Below are 16,060 nucleotides of genomic sequence, written 5' to 3' on the forward strand. Positions count from 1 at the left end.
TGTGTGCCACCACGCCTGGCTAATTTTTGTATTTTTAGTAGCAACGAGGTTTCACCATGTTGGCCAGGCTGGTCTTGAACTCCTGACCTGAGGTAATCCACCCGCCTCAGCCTCCCAAAGTGCTGGAATTACAGGCGTGAGCCACTGTACCCAGCCCTAAAAAGACTCTTAAGATTATATTTAATTTATTTGAAATTTTTCTCCAGTGTGATTTGGTTTTCAACTAATTCAACTAAGGTGCTACTGGTGATTAAAATTAGAGTATTTAGTTCCTGACAACACAATATGAAAGATAGAGATTATCATAATAAGGAGAGTAAATTGTACATGTAGGCATCAAAGAGGAGATTCAGAAAACAGTACCTCTAATCATTAGGAACCCTGAAGGGAGTTTAAAAGTTTTGTTTCATGTCCTGTTGTTGATTTCATTCAATATTTACTTCTCTTTTAATTTCTACATGCAGGTTTGACTGTGCAGATCGACAGTTCCATTCTATTCCTGCTACCTGGCAAGCTCTTATGGATAATCCATATGATGTTAAAGAACTTATTCCTGAATTCTTCTATTTCCCAGAGTTTTTGGAAAATCAAAATCGTAAGAAATAGAGGATTAAAAATTTGACTAGCAGGTCCCAATGGAGGAGCCTCAAAAATGTCTTTCAGGACATTTTTGTAATATCCTGTAGATTATTTAAGATTCATTCTGTATGTGGATTACTTAGTGACAGGGCTGAACTAATGCTATGAGTCTTACCTTCCAGGGAAGTGCTATAGGGAACTAAGCCAAAGGAGTCAAATTTGAATCAGTAAGAGAATTTATCAGACTACAGTGTTTACTAGGGAAGCAAAAATGACCATATGCTATTTCAGCTATATATACCACTTAGGTTAAAAGTGTTTGAGTTAGATAAGGTGAGGATTTAGACTAATCATCAGCTGACTACAGGTCTGTTAACCAACTCCATGGGCAAACTCATGTCTTTATATATACAGTTTCACTGAACACAGCCAGTCAATTTTTTTTTTTTTTTGAGACAGGGTCTCGCTTTTCCCTTAGGCTGGAATGCAGTGCTGTGATCACTACTCACTGCAGCCTTGACCTCCTGGGCTCAAGTAATCCTCTCAGCTCAGCCTCCTGAGTAGCTAGGACTACAGGTCTGCACCACCATGCCTGCAATTTTTTTTTTGTAGAGATGGGGTCTCACTTTGTTGTCCAGGCTGGTCTTGAACTCCTGGACTCAAGTGATCCTTCCACCTTGGCCTCCCAAAGTGCTCGGATTACAGGTGGGAGTCACCATGCCCGGCCAGCCAATTCATTTTTGTATCATAGAAGGTTTCTTTCAAAGTAAGCATAGTGGCAGATTTGAGTAGTTGCAACAGATGTGATAACACTCACAAAGCCAAAAATATTTATTCTTTGACTTTTTATAGGAAAAATTTGGTAACTCCTGATTTAGAGCATGCAAGAGTAGGCAAATTAAAATGACAGGATATAAGTTACTGTAATATTTGAAAATTTATGTTATGTTTTTGAAGTAGAGAAGTATGGAGTTAAATATTAATACCTTTTTAAATGTCCAACTCCTTTTTCTGTGAGGTAGTTTTACATTTACTTTTAAGTACAAATAAGGAAATTAGCAATATTTTTATTATTGGTGTTCTTTAGGGAGGTTCCACAGTATTAAAGGGTTATTACCAACTTTTTTCCCTGCCCTAACATGTAATGTTAGTGTTTGACCCTTCATTTATTCAGTACAATTATTTGTCATACTGTGGAGAATATATCCAGGGCTTAACGTCACTTTGACCATGAACTCTGGAACAAGCTGTTGGAGGCAGGGCATCACAGTAAGGCAGTCAGAATTGGTGACTTTCAGAAAATGAGGTAAATCTGTTGTCTGAGTCTGATCCTAAACTCTCAGTCAGCTATTGGACTGGATTCTTCTGAAGCAGAGTGTCTAGAATAGGAGGGATGAGCAGACTACATTTGGATAAAGAATTTATAAGGTACTCTTTAACAATTTATATCAGAGTTAGTTGCTATCTTTAGCACCATTGTCCTGATGGCCTCCACTTCTAGCTATACATTGCCTCTTTGAAATGAGCCATTTGAGAAAGCAAATATATCAATTAGAATGCCTTTAAGAATAAAAAACTTAAAAAGCAAAGAAAAACAGAATGCCTTTAGGAAAAAAATTTAATAAAACCAACTCAAAATTGTGCAAATAAGGAAATTTTAGTGTTTCCCATAATAAAAATCCTGAGGTATGGTAGTTTCAGATAGTTTAGCATCATCAGCACCAACTTTTTTTCTGTATTTTCACTCTGCCATTCTGAGTATTTTGGCTTTGACTAGTTCCTCTCATGGTCACAAATGCCTAACGCAGTTTTAGGCATCATAGGCAGATCCAACAGTATCGCAGAAATAAGTGAGGCTGTTAATCCACTGTGTCCTTTCTTAAGAGTGAGAAACTCTTTCTCATAAGTTCTCCTCACTCTCCAGAACTGGGTCATATACCAACCCCTAGACCAGTCACCTGGAATGGGCATGAAATATAGGGCAGAGATGGACACTTGAATGAAATAAAGGTTCTGCTAGCAAATAAAAAGAGGGAATGACTATCAGGTGGGCAACAAATAACATCTGCTACACTGTAATGGGTTTAACATAAAACCAAAGACCCTGTGCATTCTGTCATTTTATGACATTTAAACTCCTCTCCAACTTGTGATACACTGGTATTTTAAGGCAGCATACTGGTATTTTGAGGCCTTCTTTTTTGAAGTTCTTTTGTGTTAACAGTCCCCCTTCTCCCCTGCCACGTTGTGTAAACAAAAAAAAAACTCATATTTGGGGAAATTTTATCAAAATGCCATGTTCTAACCTATGAGCAAATCTTTATTATGCAAGTATCTATTTAGAATAGTGGTATGTAAATATTATTCTTCCATCAGACAAATATAACTCTTCCAGTAGGTGAGCTTAAGGTATGAGTTACACCAAAAAGCTTTAAGGAGCTGTATTTTACTATTAGAGGGACTGTGTCCCTCTCATTATTTTAAGTGTAAGAAGAAAACTTAATTTTGCATTTTGGTCTGATTAAAATAAGGGTTGTAGCTATAGTTTCCCCCACTTTTTTTGCTTAACAACTTAATTCTTACTCTGATTTACCTTATAATAGCTAATTTAAAACTAGTTATTTTTGTTTTTAAATTAACTGGTATGTACTCCAATAGATAAGAATTTTAAAAGAAAAAATATGTTTTGCTTAGGAATGTGCCCTCATTAGTGTTTGTTTTACTTCGTTTATTATAATCTAAAATGATTTGATACATTTTCTTTTTACATGTCTTAGAATTTAACTTGGGTCGTCTACAAGTTTCCAAAGAATTAGTAAATGATGTCATTCTCCCGAAATGGGCTAAATCAGCTGAAGATTTCATCTATAAACATAGGAAAGCTTTGGTAAGAGTTTTGCATTTAGTTATTAGACAGAATAATAAGATAAAAGATATGTTTTCCAGAGGATGGGATAATCTGACTTAGTTATTTTTCTAGATTAATTTGTAATCTATTATATATGCTGACTTTAGAAAGTACAATATAGCAATTTATTTTGAGGATATGAATCTTCTGATATAATGAGACTATAGTATAGTACCATGAATAAATATATATATATATAGCAAAATATTAAACATTTCAGCTCTGTAAAATGTCCATCTGCTGTGTATGTAAATATTCCAGTCACCAAGCTGGTGTAGTTTGGTGTTTTACAGTTTTCACATTTATTTCAAATCTAATAAGGATGAGTACATTTTTGTTTGCTCTGAAAGATTTCACTAAGCTTCTAAAAGAAAGGCAGCTAAGCCAAGCACAGTGGCTCACGCCTGTAATCCTAGCACTTTTGGAGGCCAAGGAGGCCAAGGCCTCACCTGAGGTCAGGAGTTCGGAGATCAACCTGGCCAACATGGTGAAACCTCATCTCTACTAAAAATTTAAAAATTAGCCAGGCGTGGTGGCACATGCCTATAATCTCAGCTACTCGGGAGGCTGAGGCAGGAGAATCGCTTGAACCCAGGAGACTGAGGTTGCAGTGAGCTGAGATCACGCCGTTGCATTCCAGCCCGGGCGACAGAGCGAGACTGTCTAAAAAAAAAAAAAAAAAAAGAAGCAAACAAAAAAAGGCAGCTAAACCCTAAATGCCACTTGAAAAAAATGGTGGGCACAGTGGCTCACGCCTCTAATCCCAGCACTGTGGGAGGCCAAGGCGGGCAGATCACCTGAGGTCAGGAATTTGCAACCAGCCTGGCCAACATGGCAAAACCCCATCTGTACTAAAAATACAAAAATTAGGTGGGTGTGTTGGCGGGTGCCTGTAATCCCAGCTACTCAGGAGGCTGAGGTAAGATAATCTCTTGAACCCAGGAGGCGGAGGTTGCAATGAGCTGAGATCGCACCACTGCACTCCAGCCTGGGAGACAGAGCGAGAAGCCATCTCAAAAATAAATAAATAAAGTATTAGTTTTTAGTTAAATTTCCTAATTTGGAATTGAAGGACTAGTGAGGGTTAGTTTAACATTGGTTATTGTGTTGCTATCTTGCAGATGATATTGATGGCTCCACTTTTCCCCACAGTAGCTCACTTTATTCTTTACCTAAACTGAAATGTTGGAGGACTCTGAAAATAATTAAGCCAGTACTTGGAAACATTTTCTATCATTATATATTTATAAAATAAGTATATATTTATAAAATTCAGAATTTGATTATAATATTTGTAAGCCTTAACCCTATGCATGAATAAGGAATTTAGAAAAAATTTAGAAAAGCAAAAATGAGTATAGCCAAGTGTGGGTGGTGTGCACCGGTAGTCCCAGCTACTTGGGAGGCTGAAGTGAGAGGATCACTTGAGCCCAGGAGTTTGAGACCAGCCTGGGCAATATAGCAAGACCCTGTATCTTTAAAAAAAAAAAAAAAAAAGAGTTTATTTGGGAATGAATGATGAATTGCAGTCTGATAATACCTGTGCCCTGGTGAACCATTAGGGACCAGAGATGTACCCAGGAAGGCAAGGATTTTTAAAGGTAAAGTGAGGAAGTTTACATGAGTTGTTTTGAAACAATTATCCTTGACCACACGGATTAATAACAAGGATGGCATTAGTCCAAGGTTGAACAGGCAGTTGCTGGGCAGACATCCTCGCAGAAGTATTCTTGGTGTATGGTTGTGGTTTTCAGAGTGTCTTTGTCATAGTCTTTATTGTAGGCATGTAGGCATGTATGCATAAGAGCTCCTCCTTGATGGACTCTCCACTGGATTTTGTTAGGTTTTGGCATAAGGGACTCCATTTTTATCCATACAGCTTTCACAACCCTATTAATAAGATATTAGAATTATATATTTCAATTATGTATTACTGAGTAACAAACTGTTCCAAAATTCAGTGGCTTAAAAGTATAGCCATTTTAAGGGAGGGATAGCATTAGGAGAAATACCTAATGTAGATGACGGATTGATGGGTGCAGCAAACCACCATGGCATGTGTATACCTACATAACAAACCTGCATGTTCTGCACGTGTATCCCAGAACTTAAAAGTATAACAATAAAAAGAAAGTATAGCCATTTAATCATCATCTCCCACAGTTCAGTGGGTTGGCTGGCCTCAACTGAGGAATTCTGCTGCTCTTGCTTGAGGTTCTCATGCAGTTAGTAGCAGTCATATCGCAGCTGGGATTGGAGTCATCTGAAAACTGCATCGAAACGGTAGGATGCTAGCTTTTCTCCCTCTCCATGTAATGTCAGGATATCTCCTCTCCAACTGGGTAGTCAGACTCCTCACCTGGCAGCTAAGTGCTCCCCAAAAGTGGAAGCTTCCACTCTTTCTTCATAGCATAACTTCTGCCACTTTGTAATGTTTAAGCAGTAACAGTATCAATGCCAGATTGAAGAGGAGGGAAACTGAGCTCCATCTTTCAGTGCTAACAGTGAGAAAGAATTTGTAGCTATCTTAAATCAACATGTATTCTGCCCTCTGGTCACAAATTATTTTCCTCCTACATGCAAAATATATTCACTTCCTCTCAAGACACCCTTCCCCCAAAACTCTTATCTCATTAGGGAAGGAATTGGCAAATTGTTTCTGTAAAGGGACAGATAGTAAATCTTCATTGGTCATAAGATCTATGTCACAGGTACTCAGTTCTGCCATTGTACTGCAAAAACAAATGGATGTGGCTGTGTTCTACTACTAATCTACAAATCTGGCAGCAACTCAGATTTGACCCACAGACAGTAGTTTGCTATTCTGCATTAAGGCTTGAGGCCTAAAATTCAGTATCTCATTATCTAAGTCAAGTCTGTGTGTGGATGAAACTACTCAGATGTGGCTCCTCTTGGATCTGAAGCCTGAACTAAAGAGAAAAGTTATTTGCCCCCACATAACAACAGTGGTATGAAAGGATAAGAGAACTTATAAACAGACACTCCCATTCAAAAGGAGGAGAAAAGCAGGAGGCTCCTAGCAGTCACAAATACAAATACTGTTTTATAGCAATTCAGAATTCCAGTAAGGACATGCTCTCAGATCTTCTGTTAGGGTCCAGTCCTGTCTCCCGAGAGGGGTTCTCAGTGGCTCTTGGTTCTACCTTTGAGCTTTTGGCTCCCCACTAAGTCATTCTTTTTATTCCATAAAAATAAATAAATAAATAATAAAACTTTGTTTACAGGAGTATCTTTGTCAGCCTCTTTCCTAACCACAGTGAATTGAAAGCCAAAGGTCTCTCTTCTTTTTTAAACAGTTTCTCTCTTTTACTCTAAACTAGTCTAATTCCATTTAAAGCTTTATAGGTTTCTTATGTGTCAGCTCTATTGGACAAAAGCCATTCAACATTACCAAACAGTCCCTTCTCTACTTTGGGCTGGATGGGTGGCTACTATGGAAAAATGCTCTTAAGATTCCTAGACACTCTATTTTCTAGTTGAGTAGGTCTGTGGGACACAACCTTAAATCTTTCTGAGGTCTCAACAGATTATTTTACAGCCAAACCCTTGAACTAAACTTTTATCCAAGACCATATTTTATTGGTGACATTCTGATTTGATAGTTGCCTTAGGCAGTTTCTCATTTTGAGAGTCTTTGCCCTCTAGAGATCCCGGGACTGAGAAATGTCCCCCGACTGGAGTGCAGTGACATTATCACAACTCACTGCAGCCGTGTCCTCCTGGGCTCAGGTGATCCTCCCACCTCAGCCTCCTGAGTAGCTGGGACTGTAGGTGCATACCACCATTCCCAGCTAATTTTTTGTAGAGAGTGGGTTTCGCCATGTTGCCCAGGCTGGTCTTGAATTCCTGGGCTCAAGCGATCCACCTGCTTTGGCCTCCCAAAGTGCTGGGGTAACAGACATGAGCCACCATGCCTGGCTCTTGCAATGGTTTTTTTTTGAATCCAGCAATATCTGGCTTTTTTATATTTTCTTTAAATTGTGCTTACAAATCACTTTTGGCTGGGTGCAGTGGCCCACACCTGTAATCCCAGCACTTTGGGAGGCCAAGGCGGGTGGATCACCTGAGGTCAGGAGTTCAAGACCAGCCTGGCCAACATGGTAAAACCCCATCGCTACTAAAAATACAAAAAATTAGCTGGGCGTGGTGGCAGGCGCCTGTAATCCCAGCTACTTGGGAGGCTGAGGCAGGAGAATCTCTTGAACCCATGGGAGGTGGAGGTTACAGTGAGCCAAGATTGTGCCACTGCACTCCAACCTCAGCGACAGAGCGAGAGACTTCGTCCCCCCCCAAAAAAAATCAGATAGTTCACTTTTTAACCGATCTTACTGCTCTCACACTTTATCATAGGCATCTGAAAGAAGCCAAATGGCACTTTAAAATGTACTGTTTGGAAGTCTGTACACCCAAATTCATGAGTTCATTCTTTCTTTCCTGTAACTGAAACATGAGTCCCATTTTTTCCTGTCTCCACTAACAATTTCCTCACTGTCTTTCAAATTATCACTAGTAATTTACAGGAGGTCTCTACCTGCCACCCTGGCCTCCTCTTAGTAAGTGGTTATTGTGAGGGAGAGAATGATTTGCAGCCATTTTTTCCACCTAAGTGTGGTTTCATTGTTTCCTTAAATTGATATTTTTTTCTTGAATTGAATTTCTAGACAACTATTTCAATGGAAATTTTGCCACAGAGATGCATTCCATATCTATCTTTTAGCTCTTTTGTTGTTGTTTTTGGGCTGTTATAAGCATATTTGTGTTTTATTCACCTATTAGGAAATGCATATGTTAATATTAATAAATATATCTACATTATAGTAGACAGGAATAGTTAATATATGTAGTATATATTGAATAAATGCTTGCCATTATTTTGAGATAATTTTATTTTGCTGCCAGAAAGATTTGTGTGTGGAAATGTTTCATTTGTCCTTACTTTTTTAAAGAACTGAATTTACAATGTAGTTGGAAGATATCTCTATATTAATTATTAAATTTATTCTTTTTCTAGGAGTCTGAATATGTTTCAGCTCATCTTCATGAATGGATAGATCTGATCTTTGGCTATAAACAGAGGGGACCAGCTGCAGTAGAGGCACTCAACGTTTTCTATTATTGTAGTTATGAAGGTATAAATCTATACACTTTTTCTCTTGCTTTACCTTGATAGAAACTGTTGCTTAATATATGTTTACAGTTATTTGAAGCCTATTTAATATCAGAAAGACTACATTTTAAAAACATCTTTTTACTTGAAAGATTAAGAGACCGCTGCTTTTTTTGTAATAGTAGTTAAGTGTATATATGCCAATCTAATTATAAATGTCACTTATTAACATCATAAAAGTTTTTGATCTCTAATATATTTGTCCTATCCAGTTGAGTCAAACATTAAATATTCAGTATTAAACAGTAGCAGATTTTGAAACAAGGCCTTTGAAGTTACAAATAACAGATTCTTCAAATGATACATATGATGGCATTATTTAGCTCAGAATCAAGAATATCTTCTGATGGCCTTAAAATGATTTTTAAAAAGTAGTTCTTTACTAATCTTTAAGAAGACTAATAGTTCTAAAGATTGTGAATAGTGTGAAGTTATGAGAGACTTTTAGTAAATGAGCATATTTTTGCCATACCAGATCCATTCAGGTAATAGGTTTGTAAGGAGAAAGTATTGCATGGCTGTTAGAAGCTTGGACTTACCTAGTTTAGCCAATTACTAGTCGTGTAACAATCCATATTAGGTGTGGCTGAGTATAATCAGTTAACCAGAATATTACCTTTTGAAACCTTTGTTTCAAGCAATAACTTAAAGCAGTATTTTTGTGTAGTTATTACTCTTATTTGAGTTTGGCTATCATAACCAAAACAATTAGGTGTACTCTGAGTATAATTTGTATTTTTGCAAAAGAAAATTTTATTTATTTATTTTTTTATCTTGTGACTGGGTCTTGCTCTGTCACCCAGGCTAGAGTGCAGTGGCATAATCATAGTTGAGTGCAACCTGGAACTCCTGGGGTCAACCAGCCCCTGCTGCCTCAGCCTCCTGAGTAGCTGGGAACTGCAGGCATACCACCACACCCAGCTAATTTTTAAAATTTTTTAGAGAGATGAAGTCTCACTTTGTTGTCCAGGCTGGTTTCAAACTCCAGGTCTCAAGCAGTCCTCCCGCCTCAGCCTCCCAAAGTGCTGGGATTACAGGCGTGACCCACCACCCCTGGCCCAATAGAAACCTTCATAGAATATCATTTAACTTTCAATTGCTTAAAATATTTTAGCTAATTTTTATATATATTTAATGTTTGATGAGTTGCTGATTTTTTTGAATTACCTTTTCACAATGTTGTAAATTGAAGAATGGAATAATATTTTATTGAAACTATACCAATGAGGTCAGGGTGGTGGCTCACGCCTGTAATCCCAGCACTTTGGGAGGCTGGGGCAGGCAGATCACCTGAGGTCAGAAGTTCAAGACCAGCCTGGCCAACATAGTGAAACCCCGTCTCTACTAAAAATACAAAAATTATCTGGGCGTGGTGGCACGCACCTGTAGTCCCAGCTACTCAGGAGGCTGAGGGAGGAGAATTGTTTGAACCCAGGAGGTGGAGGTTGCAGTGAGTCGAGATCATACCACTGCACTCCAGCCTGGGCAACAGAGCAAGACTCTGTCTCAAAAAAAAAAAAAAAAAGATGTGTGTACACACACACACACACACACACACACACACACACACCAATGAGCCTGATACATTAATCAGTGATGTGGCTTGCTGATTTGTTTTCACTCTATAGTAAGTTGACTTCTTCTGGTTTTAGGAGCTGTGGATCTGGATGCCTTAACAGATGAGAAAGAAAGAAAAGCCTTAGAAGGGATGATTAATAATTTTGGGCAAACACCCTGTCAATTATTAAAGGTAAGTCATATGCGTTATCAACAACTTAAGAAGTAGATTTAAGTCAACTTAAGAAGTAGATTTAAGTACATAACAAAATATTGCAGTCAAGATCCATGTATATAGCCAATTACTCTCAGTCACAGAAAGATTTCTATTTGCTCAGAAAGTCTTATATTATTTCCAAGAGGAAAAACTGAGTACCTATTAGGGTATGCCATTAAAACTGTCCTCATGCTGGGACTCATTCCACATGTAAAACTTCTAATAGCTAACATCTGCCCAAAAAGGCACTTGCTTTCCAGAGCCCAAACCCAGTCTTAAGAATCAAATTATAGAATATTTAAAATGTAGAATCAAATTATTAAATATTACTACATACATTTCTTTCCCTATACTGGTATCTGAAATTAAATCATTATCTTCCTGATGACACACAGGTTTAGATTAATGGAAATTAATCTAATGGTAGTTTTCAAAGATGTCTTGATCTTTTTCAGTATATGAATTTAGTGATGTAGAATGTACAAAAAAATATATCATTTATTAACTAGATATGTTCTTAAGCAATCACTGTGTTTGTTAGGTACTTTACCTAATCTTCATAGTAAAAATTCAGCTATCCTCATTTTTTAGGAGTTAAAGCCAAGCCTCACAGAAGGTAATACCTAGCCTATAATGCCTTTGAGAAATTAAATACTTTTTCTATGTTTACACAACAAGAAAGTGACTAGGATTATATGCCTGACCATCTAACTCCAAAGCCTTTCTAGCATGCCATGTTTCCTCTGAATGAGTAGTTGTAAGCCCCCGTTAAACTAGATCTCTTAACATGTTCTTATGGGCCTTTATTTGCTACCTAATTAGGACACTTTCTGCCTTAAGCTATATATTTATCCATTTGCCTCAGTACATTATAAATACATTAAAGGCAGCAACTTTCTCTTAATCATCTTTGTATCGCTCTTGAATACAGTATTGAATTGAAATCGCCACAGCTATTACAACAGTAGTGTATCTAAGCTCTAACTTATAGGTGTACTTCTGTCAATACAGTAATTGGGCTAAGCTTTGTAATTTTTACTGTTCCTTAGCAACAGTTTGCTCGGAACCTCCAACATTGGTTTTTACAGAATAGTCATATGTGAAGTCAATGCTTTATCCCTTACCTTCTGGTACAATCAGAAGGCGAAAGTAACAGACTAAAATAGAATGCTTCACAGGGCTTTGAAATAGATGCTATCATATTTTCACACCTGTTTTACCTTTCTTTTTGTTTTACAAGTGGTGCTAATTAGTTTTTATTGTGATGAAAATGATACAAAAATCAGCCTTTGATTTGAAATAAAGTGAATAATATTTATTAAAAGCTAATTTTTTTTTATTGAGAGGGAGTTTTGCCCTTGTTGCCCAGGCTGGAGTACAATGGCACAATCTCGGGTTACTCCAACCTCTGCTTCCTGGGTTCAAGCGATTCTCCTGCCTCAGCCTCCCAAGTAGCTGGGATTACAGAGGCCCGCCACCACACCTGGCTAATTTTTTATATTTTTAGTAGAGACGGGGTTTTGCCATGTTGGGCAGGCTGGTCTTGAACTCCTGACCTCAGGTGATCTGCCTGCCTCAGCCTCCCAAAATGCTGGGATTACAGGTGTGAGCCACCGCACCCAATCTAAAAGCTAAATATTTTAGTACTTACAGCTTTCACATCTATTGCCTATAATCAATTTTTTTTTGTAGAGATGCAAGAATTTACTTTAGATAGAATTCTGTTTTGCCTTTTAACTGTGCCTTTGAAATGTTCATTTTACTTGCCATTTATTTCATATTTATAGATGATACTGTTCTGTGTTTCTGACATGAAAGTTGAGGAAGAACAAAATTTACTTGAAAAGTATGCAGCAGTACCTATAATTTGATTCTGACAGTATTGACTTTTTTTCTTTCTTTTTTTCTTTTTTTTTTTTTTTTTTTTTTTTTTGAGATGGAGTCTTACTCTGTCACCCAGGCTGGAGTGCAGTGGCACGATCTTGGCTCACTGCAACTTCTATCTTGTGGGTTCAAGCGATTCTCCTACCTCAGCCTCTCAAGTAGCTGGGACTATAGGTGAACACCACTATGCCTGACCAATTTTTGTATTTTTAGTAGATACAGGGTTTCACCATGTTAGCCAGTATGGTCTTGAACTTCTGACCTCAAGTGATCCGCCCACCTCAGCCTCCTGAAGTGCTAGGATTTCAGGTGTGAGCCAGCACGCCCAGCCAGTGTTGACATTTTGATCTTGTCAAGGAATTAAAGATTCATCCAAATTATACATTCTGAATTTTGAATACTACATTTAATTTTACCAAGCATCTAACGTGTAAGATACTAGTCTAGTATGGAAATCCAAAAATGAATAAGGCTTCTCTAGCTTTAAGGCACTTATAACCTAGCTGGGGAAGACAGACCATAAACAACTATATGTAATCCAATATAGAAAGAAATAAATTATAATTAAAATATAAATTATTTGCCAAGGAAAAATAATAAAAGAGAATAATACATTCTGACTTAAAAATTTAGGAGAGATATCAGTAAGAAAAACTTTAAAGTAGAAGTGGGGTTTCCAAAGAAATGAAAAAAGTAGTATCTCTGCTAAGAGAATAGTCTGAGCCAACACCTGTAATTGTCAACAATGCATGGTATGTAATTCATTGTAGCTAGAGCCTAGTGTATATGAAGGAACATAGTGAGAGATTAATAATATAGATATGGAATTGTTTTTCCTTAAAATTATTTTGAAGGAACCACACCCTCCAAGATTATCAGCAGAAGAAGCAGTGCAGAAGCCAACCAAAATAGACACTTCAGCCCTAAACCTGTTTCAACACCTTCCTGAACTCAAGTCATTTTTTATAGAGGTAATATCCTACTTGGTAATATCAAAAAGAGTTTTCTCTAAATTCTGTACATTTTAAAGTTCTTTTATTATTTAATGGGAAGTAAGGATTATAATATTTAATTCAAGATAGTAAATTATACTGTAATAATCTGTTGTTGGATTTTTAAAACATTTTTATTGGAAGCTTTTGTTTGCTGCTGAGTGGTAGTCTGAACTGTTTTTCTTGGCTTTCTTTCATCTACTTCACATTTTCCTGACGAAGAAGAATAAATAATTTGACTTAAAATGCTTCTTGTGACAATCGAGATGATATGTAGATGGAGATAATAATTTAATAGCTCTTAATTATAATGTCTGCTCATATATAAAATAGATCCTAATAAGTCCATTGTTAATTGATAGAATGAGTAGTCTAGTAAAACAGGAGTAGTTAATGGTGTAATTGAAAGAGTTTAAATAAAAAATTCAAATGTTTAAATATACATATTAAATTGAGTAATTCAGAATGTGATTATAAAATGCATTCGACCACACCCAGCCTGTAAAATCTTTATGTAGAAAATTATAGCACCCCCTCCCCCTCCCCCTCCCCCTCCCTCTCCCCACGGTCTCCCTCTCTTTCCACGGTCTCCCTCTCATGCGGAGCCGAAGCTGGACTGTACTGCTGCCATCTCGGCTCACTGCAACCTCCCTGCCTGATTCTCCTGCCTCAGCCTGCCGAGTGCCTGCAATTGCAGGCACGCGCCGCCACGCCTGACTGGTTTTGGTGGAGACGGGGTTTCGCTGTGTTGGCCGGGCCGGTCTCCAGCCCCTAACCGCGAGTGATCCGCCAGCCTCGGCCTCCCGAGGTGCCGGGATTGCAGACAGAGTCTCGTTCACTCAGTGCTCAATGGTGCCCAGGCTGGAGTGCAGTGGCGTGATCTCGGCTCGCTACAACCTCCACCTCCCAGCCGCCTGCCTTGGCCTCCCAAAGTGCCGAGATTGCAGCCTCTGCCCGGCTGCCACCCCGTCTGGGAAGTGAGGAGTGTCTCTGCCTGGCCGCCCATTGTCTGGGATGTGAGGAGCCCCTCTGCCCGGCTGCCCAGTCTGGAAAGTGAGGAGCGTCTCCGCCCGGCCGCCATCCCATCTAGGAAGTGAGGAGCGCCTCTTCCCGGCCGCCATCACATCTAGGAAGTGAGGAGCGTCTCTGCCCGGCCGCCCATCATCTGAGATGTGGGGAGCGCCTCTGCCCCGCCGCCCCATCTGGGATGTGAGGAGCGCCTCTGCCCGGCCGCGACCCCGTCTGGGAGGTGAGGAGCGTCTCTGCCCAGCCGCCCCGTCTGAGAAGTGAGGAGACCCTCTGCCTGGCAACCACCCCGTCTGAGAAGTGAGGAGCCCCTCTGCCCGGCAGCCGCCCCGTCTGAGAAGTGAGGAGCCTCTCCGCCCGGCAGCCACCCCATCTGGGAAGTGAGGAGCGTCTCCGCCTGGCAGCCACCCCGTCCGGGAGGGAGGTGGGGGGGTCAGCCCCCCGCCCGGCCAGCCGCCCTGTCTGGGAGGGAGGTGGGGGGGTCAGCCCCCCGCCCGGCCAGCCGCCCCGTCCGGGAGGTGAGGGGCGCCTCTGCCCGGCCGCCCCTACTGGGAAGTGAGGAGCCCCTCTGCCCGGCCAGCCGCCCCATCCGGGAGGGAGGTGGGGGGTCAGCCCCCTGCCCGGCCAGCCACCCCGTCTGGGAGGGAGGTGGGGGGTCAGCCCCCCCGCCCGGCCAGCCGCCCCGTCCGGGAGGGAGGTGGGGGGTCAGCCCCCCGCCCGGCCAGCCGCCCCATCCAGGAGGTGAGGGGCGCCTCTGCCCGGCTGCCCCTACTGGGAAGTGAGGAGCCCCTCTGCCCAGCCAGCCGCCCCGTCCGGGAGGGAGGTGGAGGGGTCAGCCCCCCACCCGGCCAGCTGCCCTGTCCGGGAGGTGAGGGGCGCCTCTGCCCGGCCGCCCCTACTGGGAAGTGAGGAGCCCCTCTGCCCGGCCAGCCACCCCGTCCGGGAGGGAGGTGGGGGGATCAGCCCCCCCGCCCGGCCAGCCACCCCGTCCGGGAGGGAGGTGGGGGGGTCAGCCCCCCGCCCGGCCAGCCGCCCCGTCTGGGAGGTGAGGGGCCCCTCTGCCCAGCCGCCCCTACTGGGAAGTGAGGAGCCCCTCTGCCCGGCCAGCCGCCCCGTCCGTGAGGGAGGTGGGGGGGTCAGCCCCCCGCCCGGCCAGCCGCCCCATCTGGGAGGGAGGTGGGGGGGTCAGCCCCCCGCCCGGCCAGCCGCCCCGTCCGGGAGGGAGGTGGGGGGGGTCAGCCCCCCGCCCGGCCAGCCGCCCCATCCGGGAGGGAGGTGGGGGGGGTCAGCCCCCTGCCCGGCCAGCTCCCCCGTCTGGGAGGTGAGGGGCCCCTCTGCCCGGCCGCCCTTACTGGGAAGTGAGGAGCCCCTCTGCCCGGCCAGCTGCCCCGTCCGGGAGGGAGGTGGGGGGGTCAGCCCCCCGCCCGGCCAGCCGCCCCGTCCGGGAGGTGAGGGGTGCCTCTGCCCGGCTGCCCCTACTGGGAAGTGAAGAGCCCCTCTGCCCGGCCAGCCACCCCGTCCGGGAGGGAGGTGGGGGGGTCAGCCCCCTGCCCGGCCAGCCGCCCCGTCCGGGAGGTGAGGGGCGCCTCTGCCCGGCCGCCCCTACTGGGAAGTGAGGAGCCCCTCTGCCCGGCCACCACCCCGTCTGGGAGGTGTGCCCAACAGCTCATTGAGAACGGGCCAGGATGACAATGGCGGCTTTGTGGAAT

General features: G+C 42.1%; 1 protein-coding gene across 17 annotated transcripts in view; it reads left to right on the forward strand.

The window, feature by feature from the left end:
* NBEAL1 (neurobeachin like 1) overlaps window positions 1–16,060 on the forward strand; it is a 210,354-nt gene that overhangs the window by 163,342 nt on the left and 30,952 nt on the right. For 16 of the 17 annotated variants that reach the window (XM_063791572.1, XM_063791576.1, XM_054680089.2 and 13 more), the window contains 5 exons: window positions 465–595; window positions 3,357–3,466; window positions 8,520–8,637; window positions 10,328–10,425; window positions 13,188–13,304. In XM_063791572.1, the coding sequence (XP_063647642.1) occupies window positions 465–595; window positions 3,357–3,466; window positions 8,520–8,637; window positions 10,328–10,425; window positions 13,188–13,304 (574 nt within the window). Of the gene's footprint in view, window positions 1–464; window positions 596–3,356; window positions 3,467–8,519; window positions 8,638–10,327; window positions 10,426–13,187; window positions 13,305–16,060 lie in introns of those variants that run through there. The other variant, XM_009444032.5, reaches the window with a different exon arrangement.

The sequence above is a fragment of the Pan troglodytes genome, chromosome 13 (assembly GCF_028858775.2).
Source record: "Pan troglodytes isolate AG18354 chromosome 13, NHGRI_mPanTro3-v2.0_pri, whole genome shotgun sequence".
In the NCBI taxonomy this organism is placed as follows: Eukaryota; Metazoa; Chordata; class Mammalia; order Primates; family Hominidae; genus Pan; species Pan troglodytes.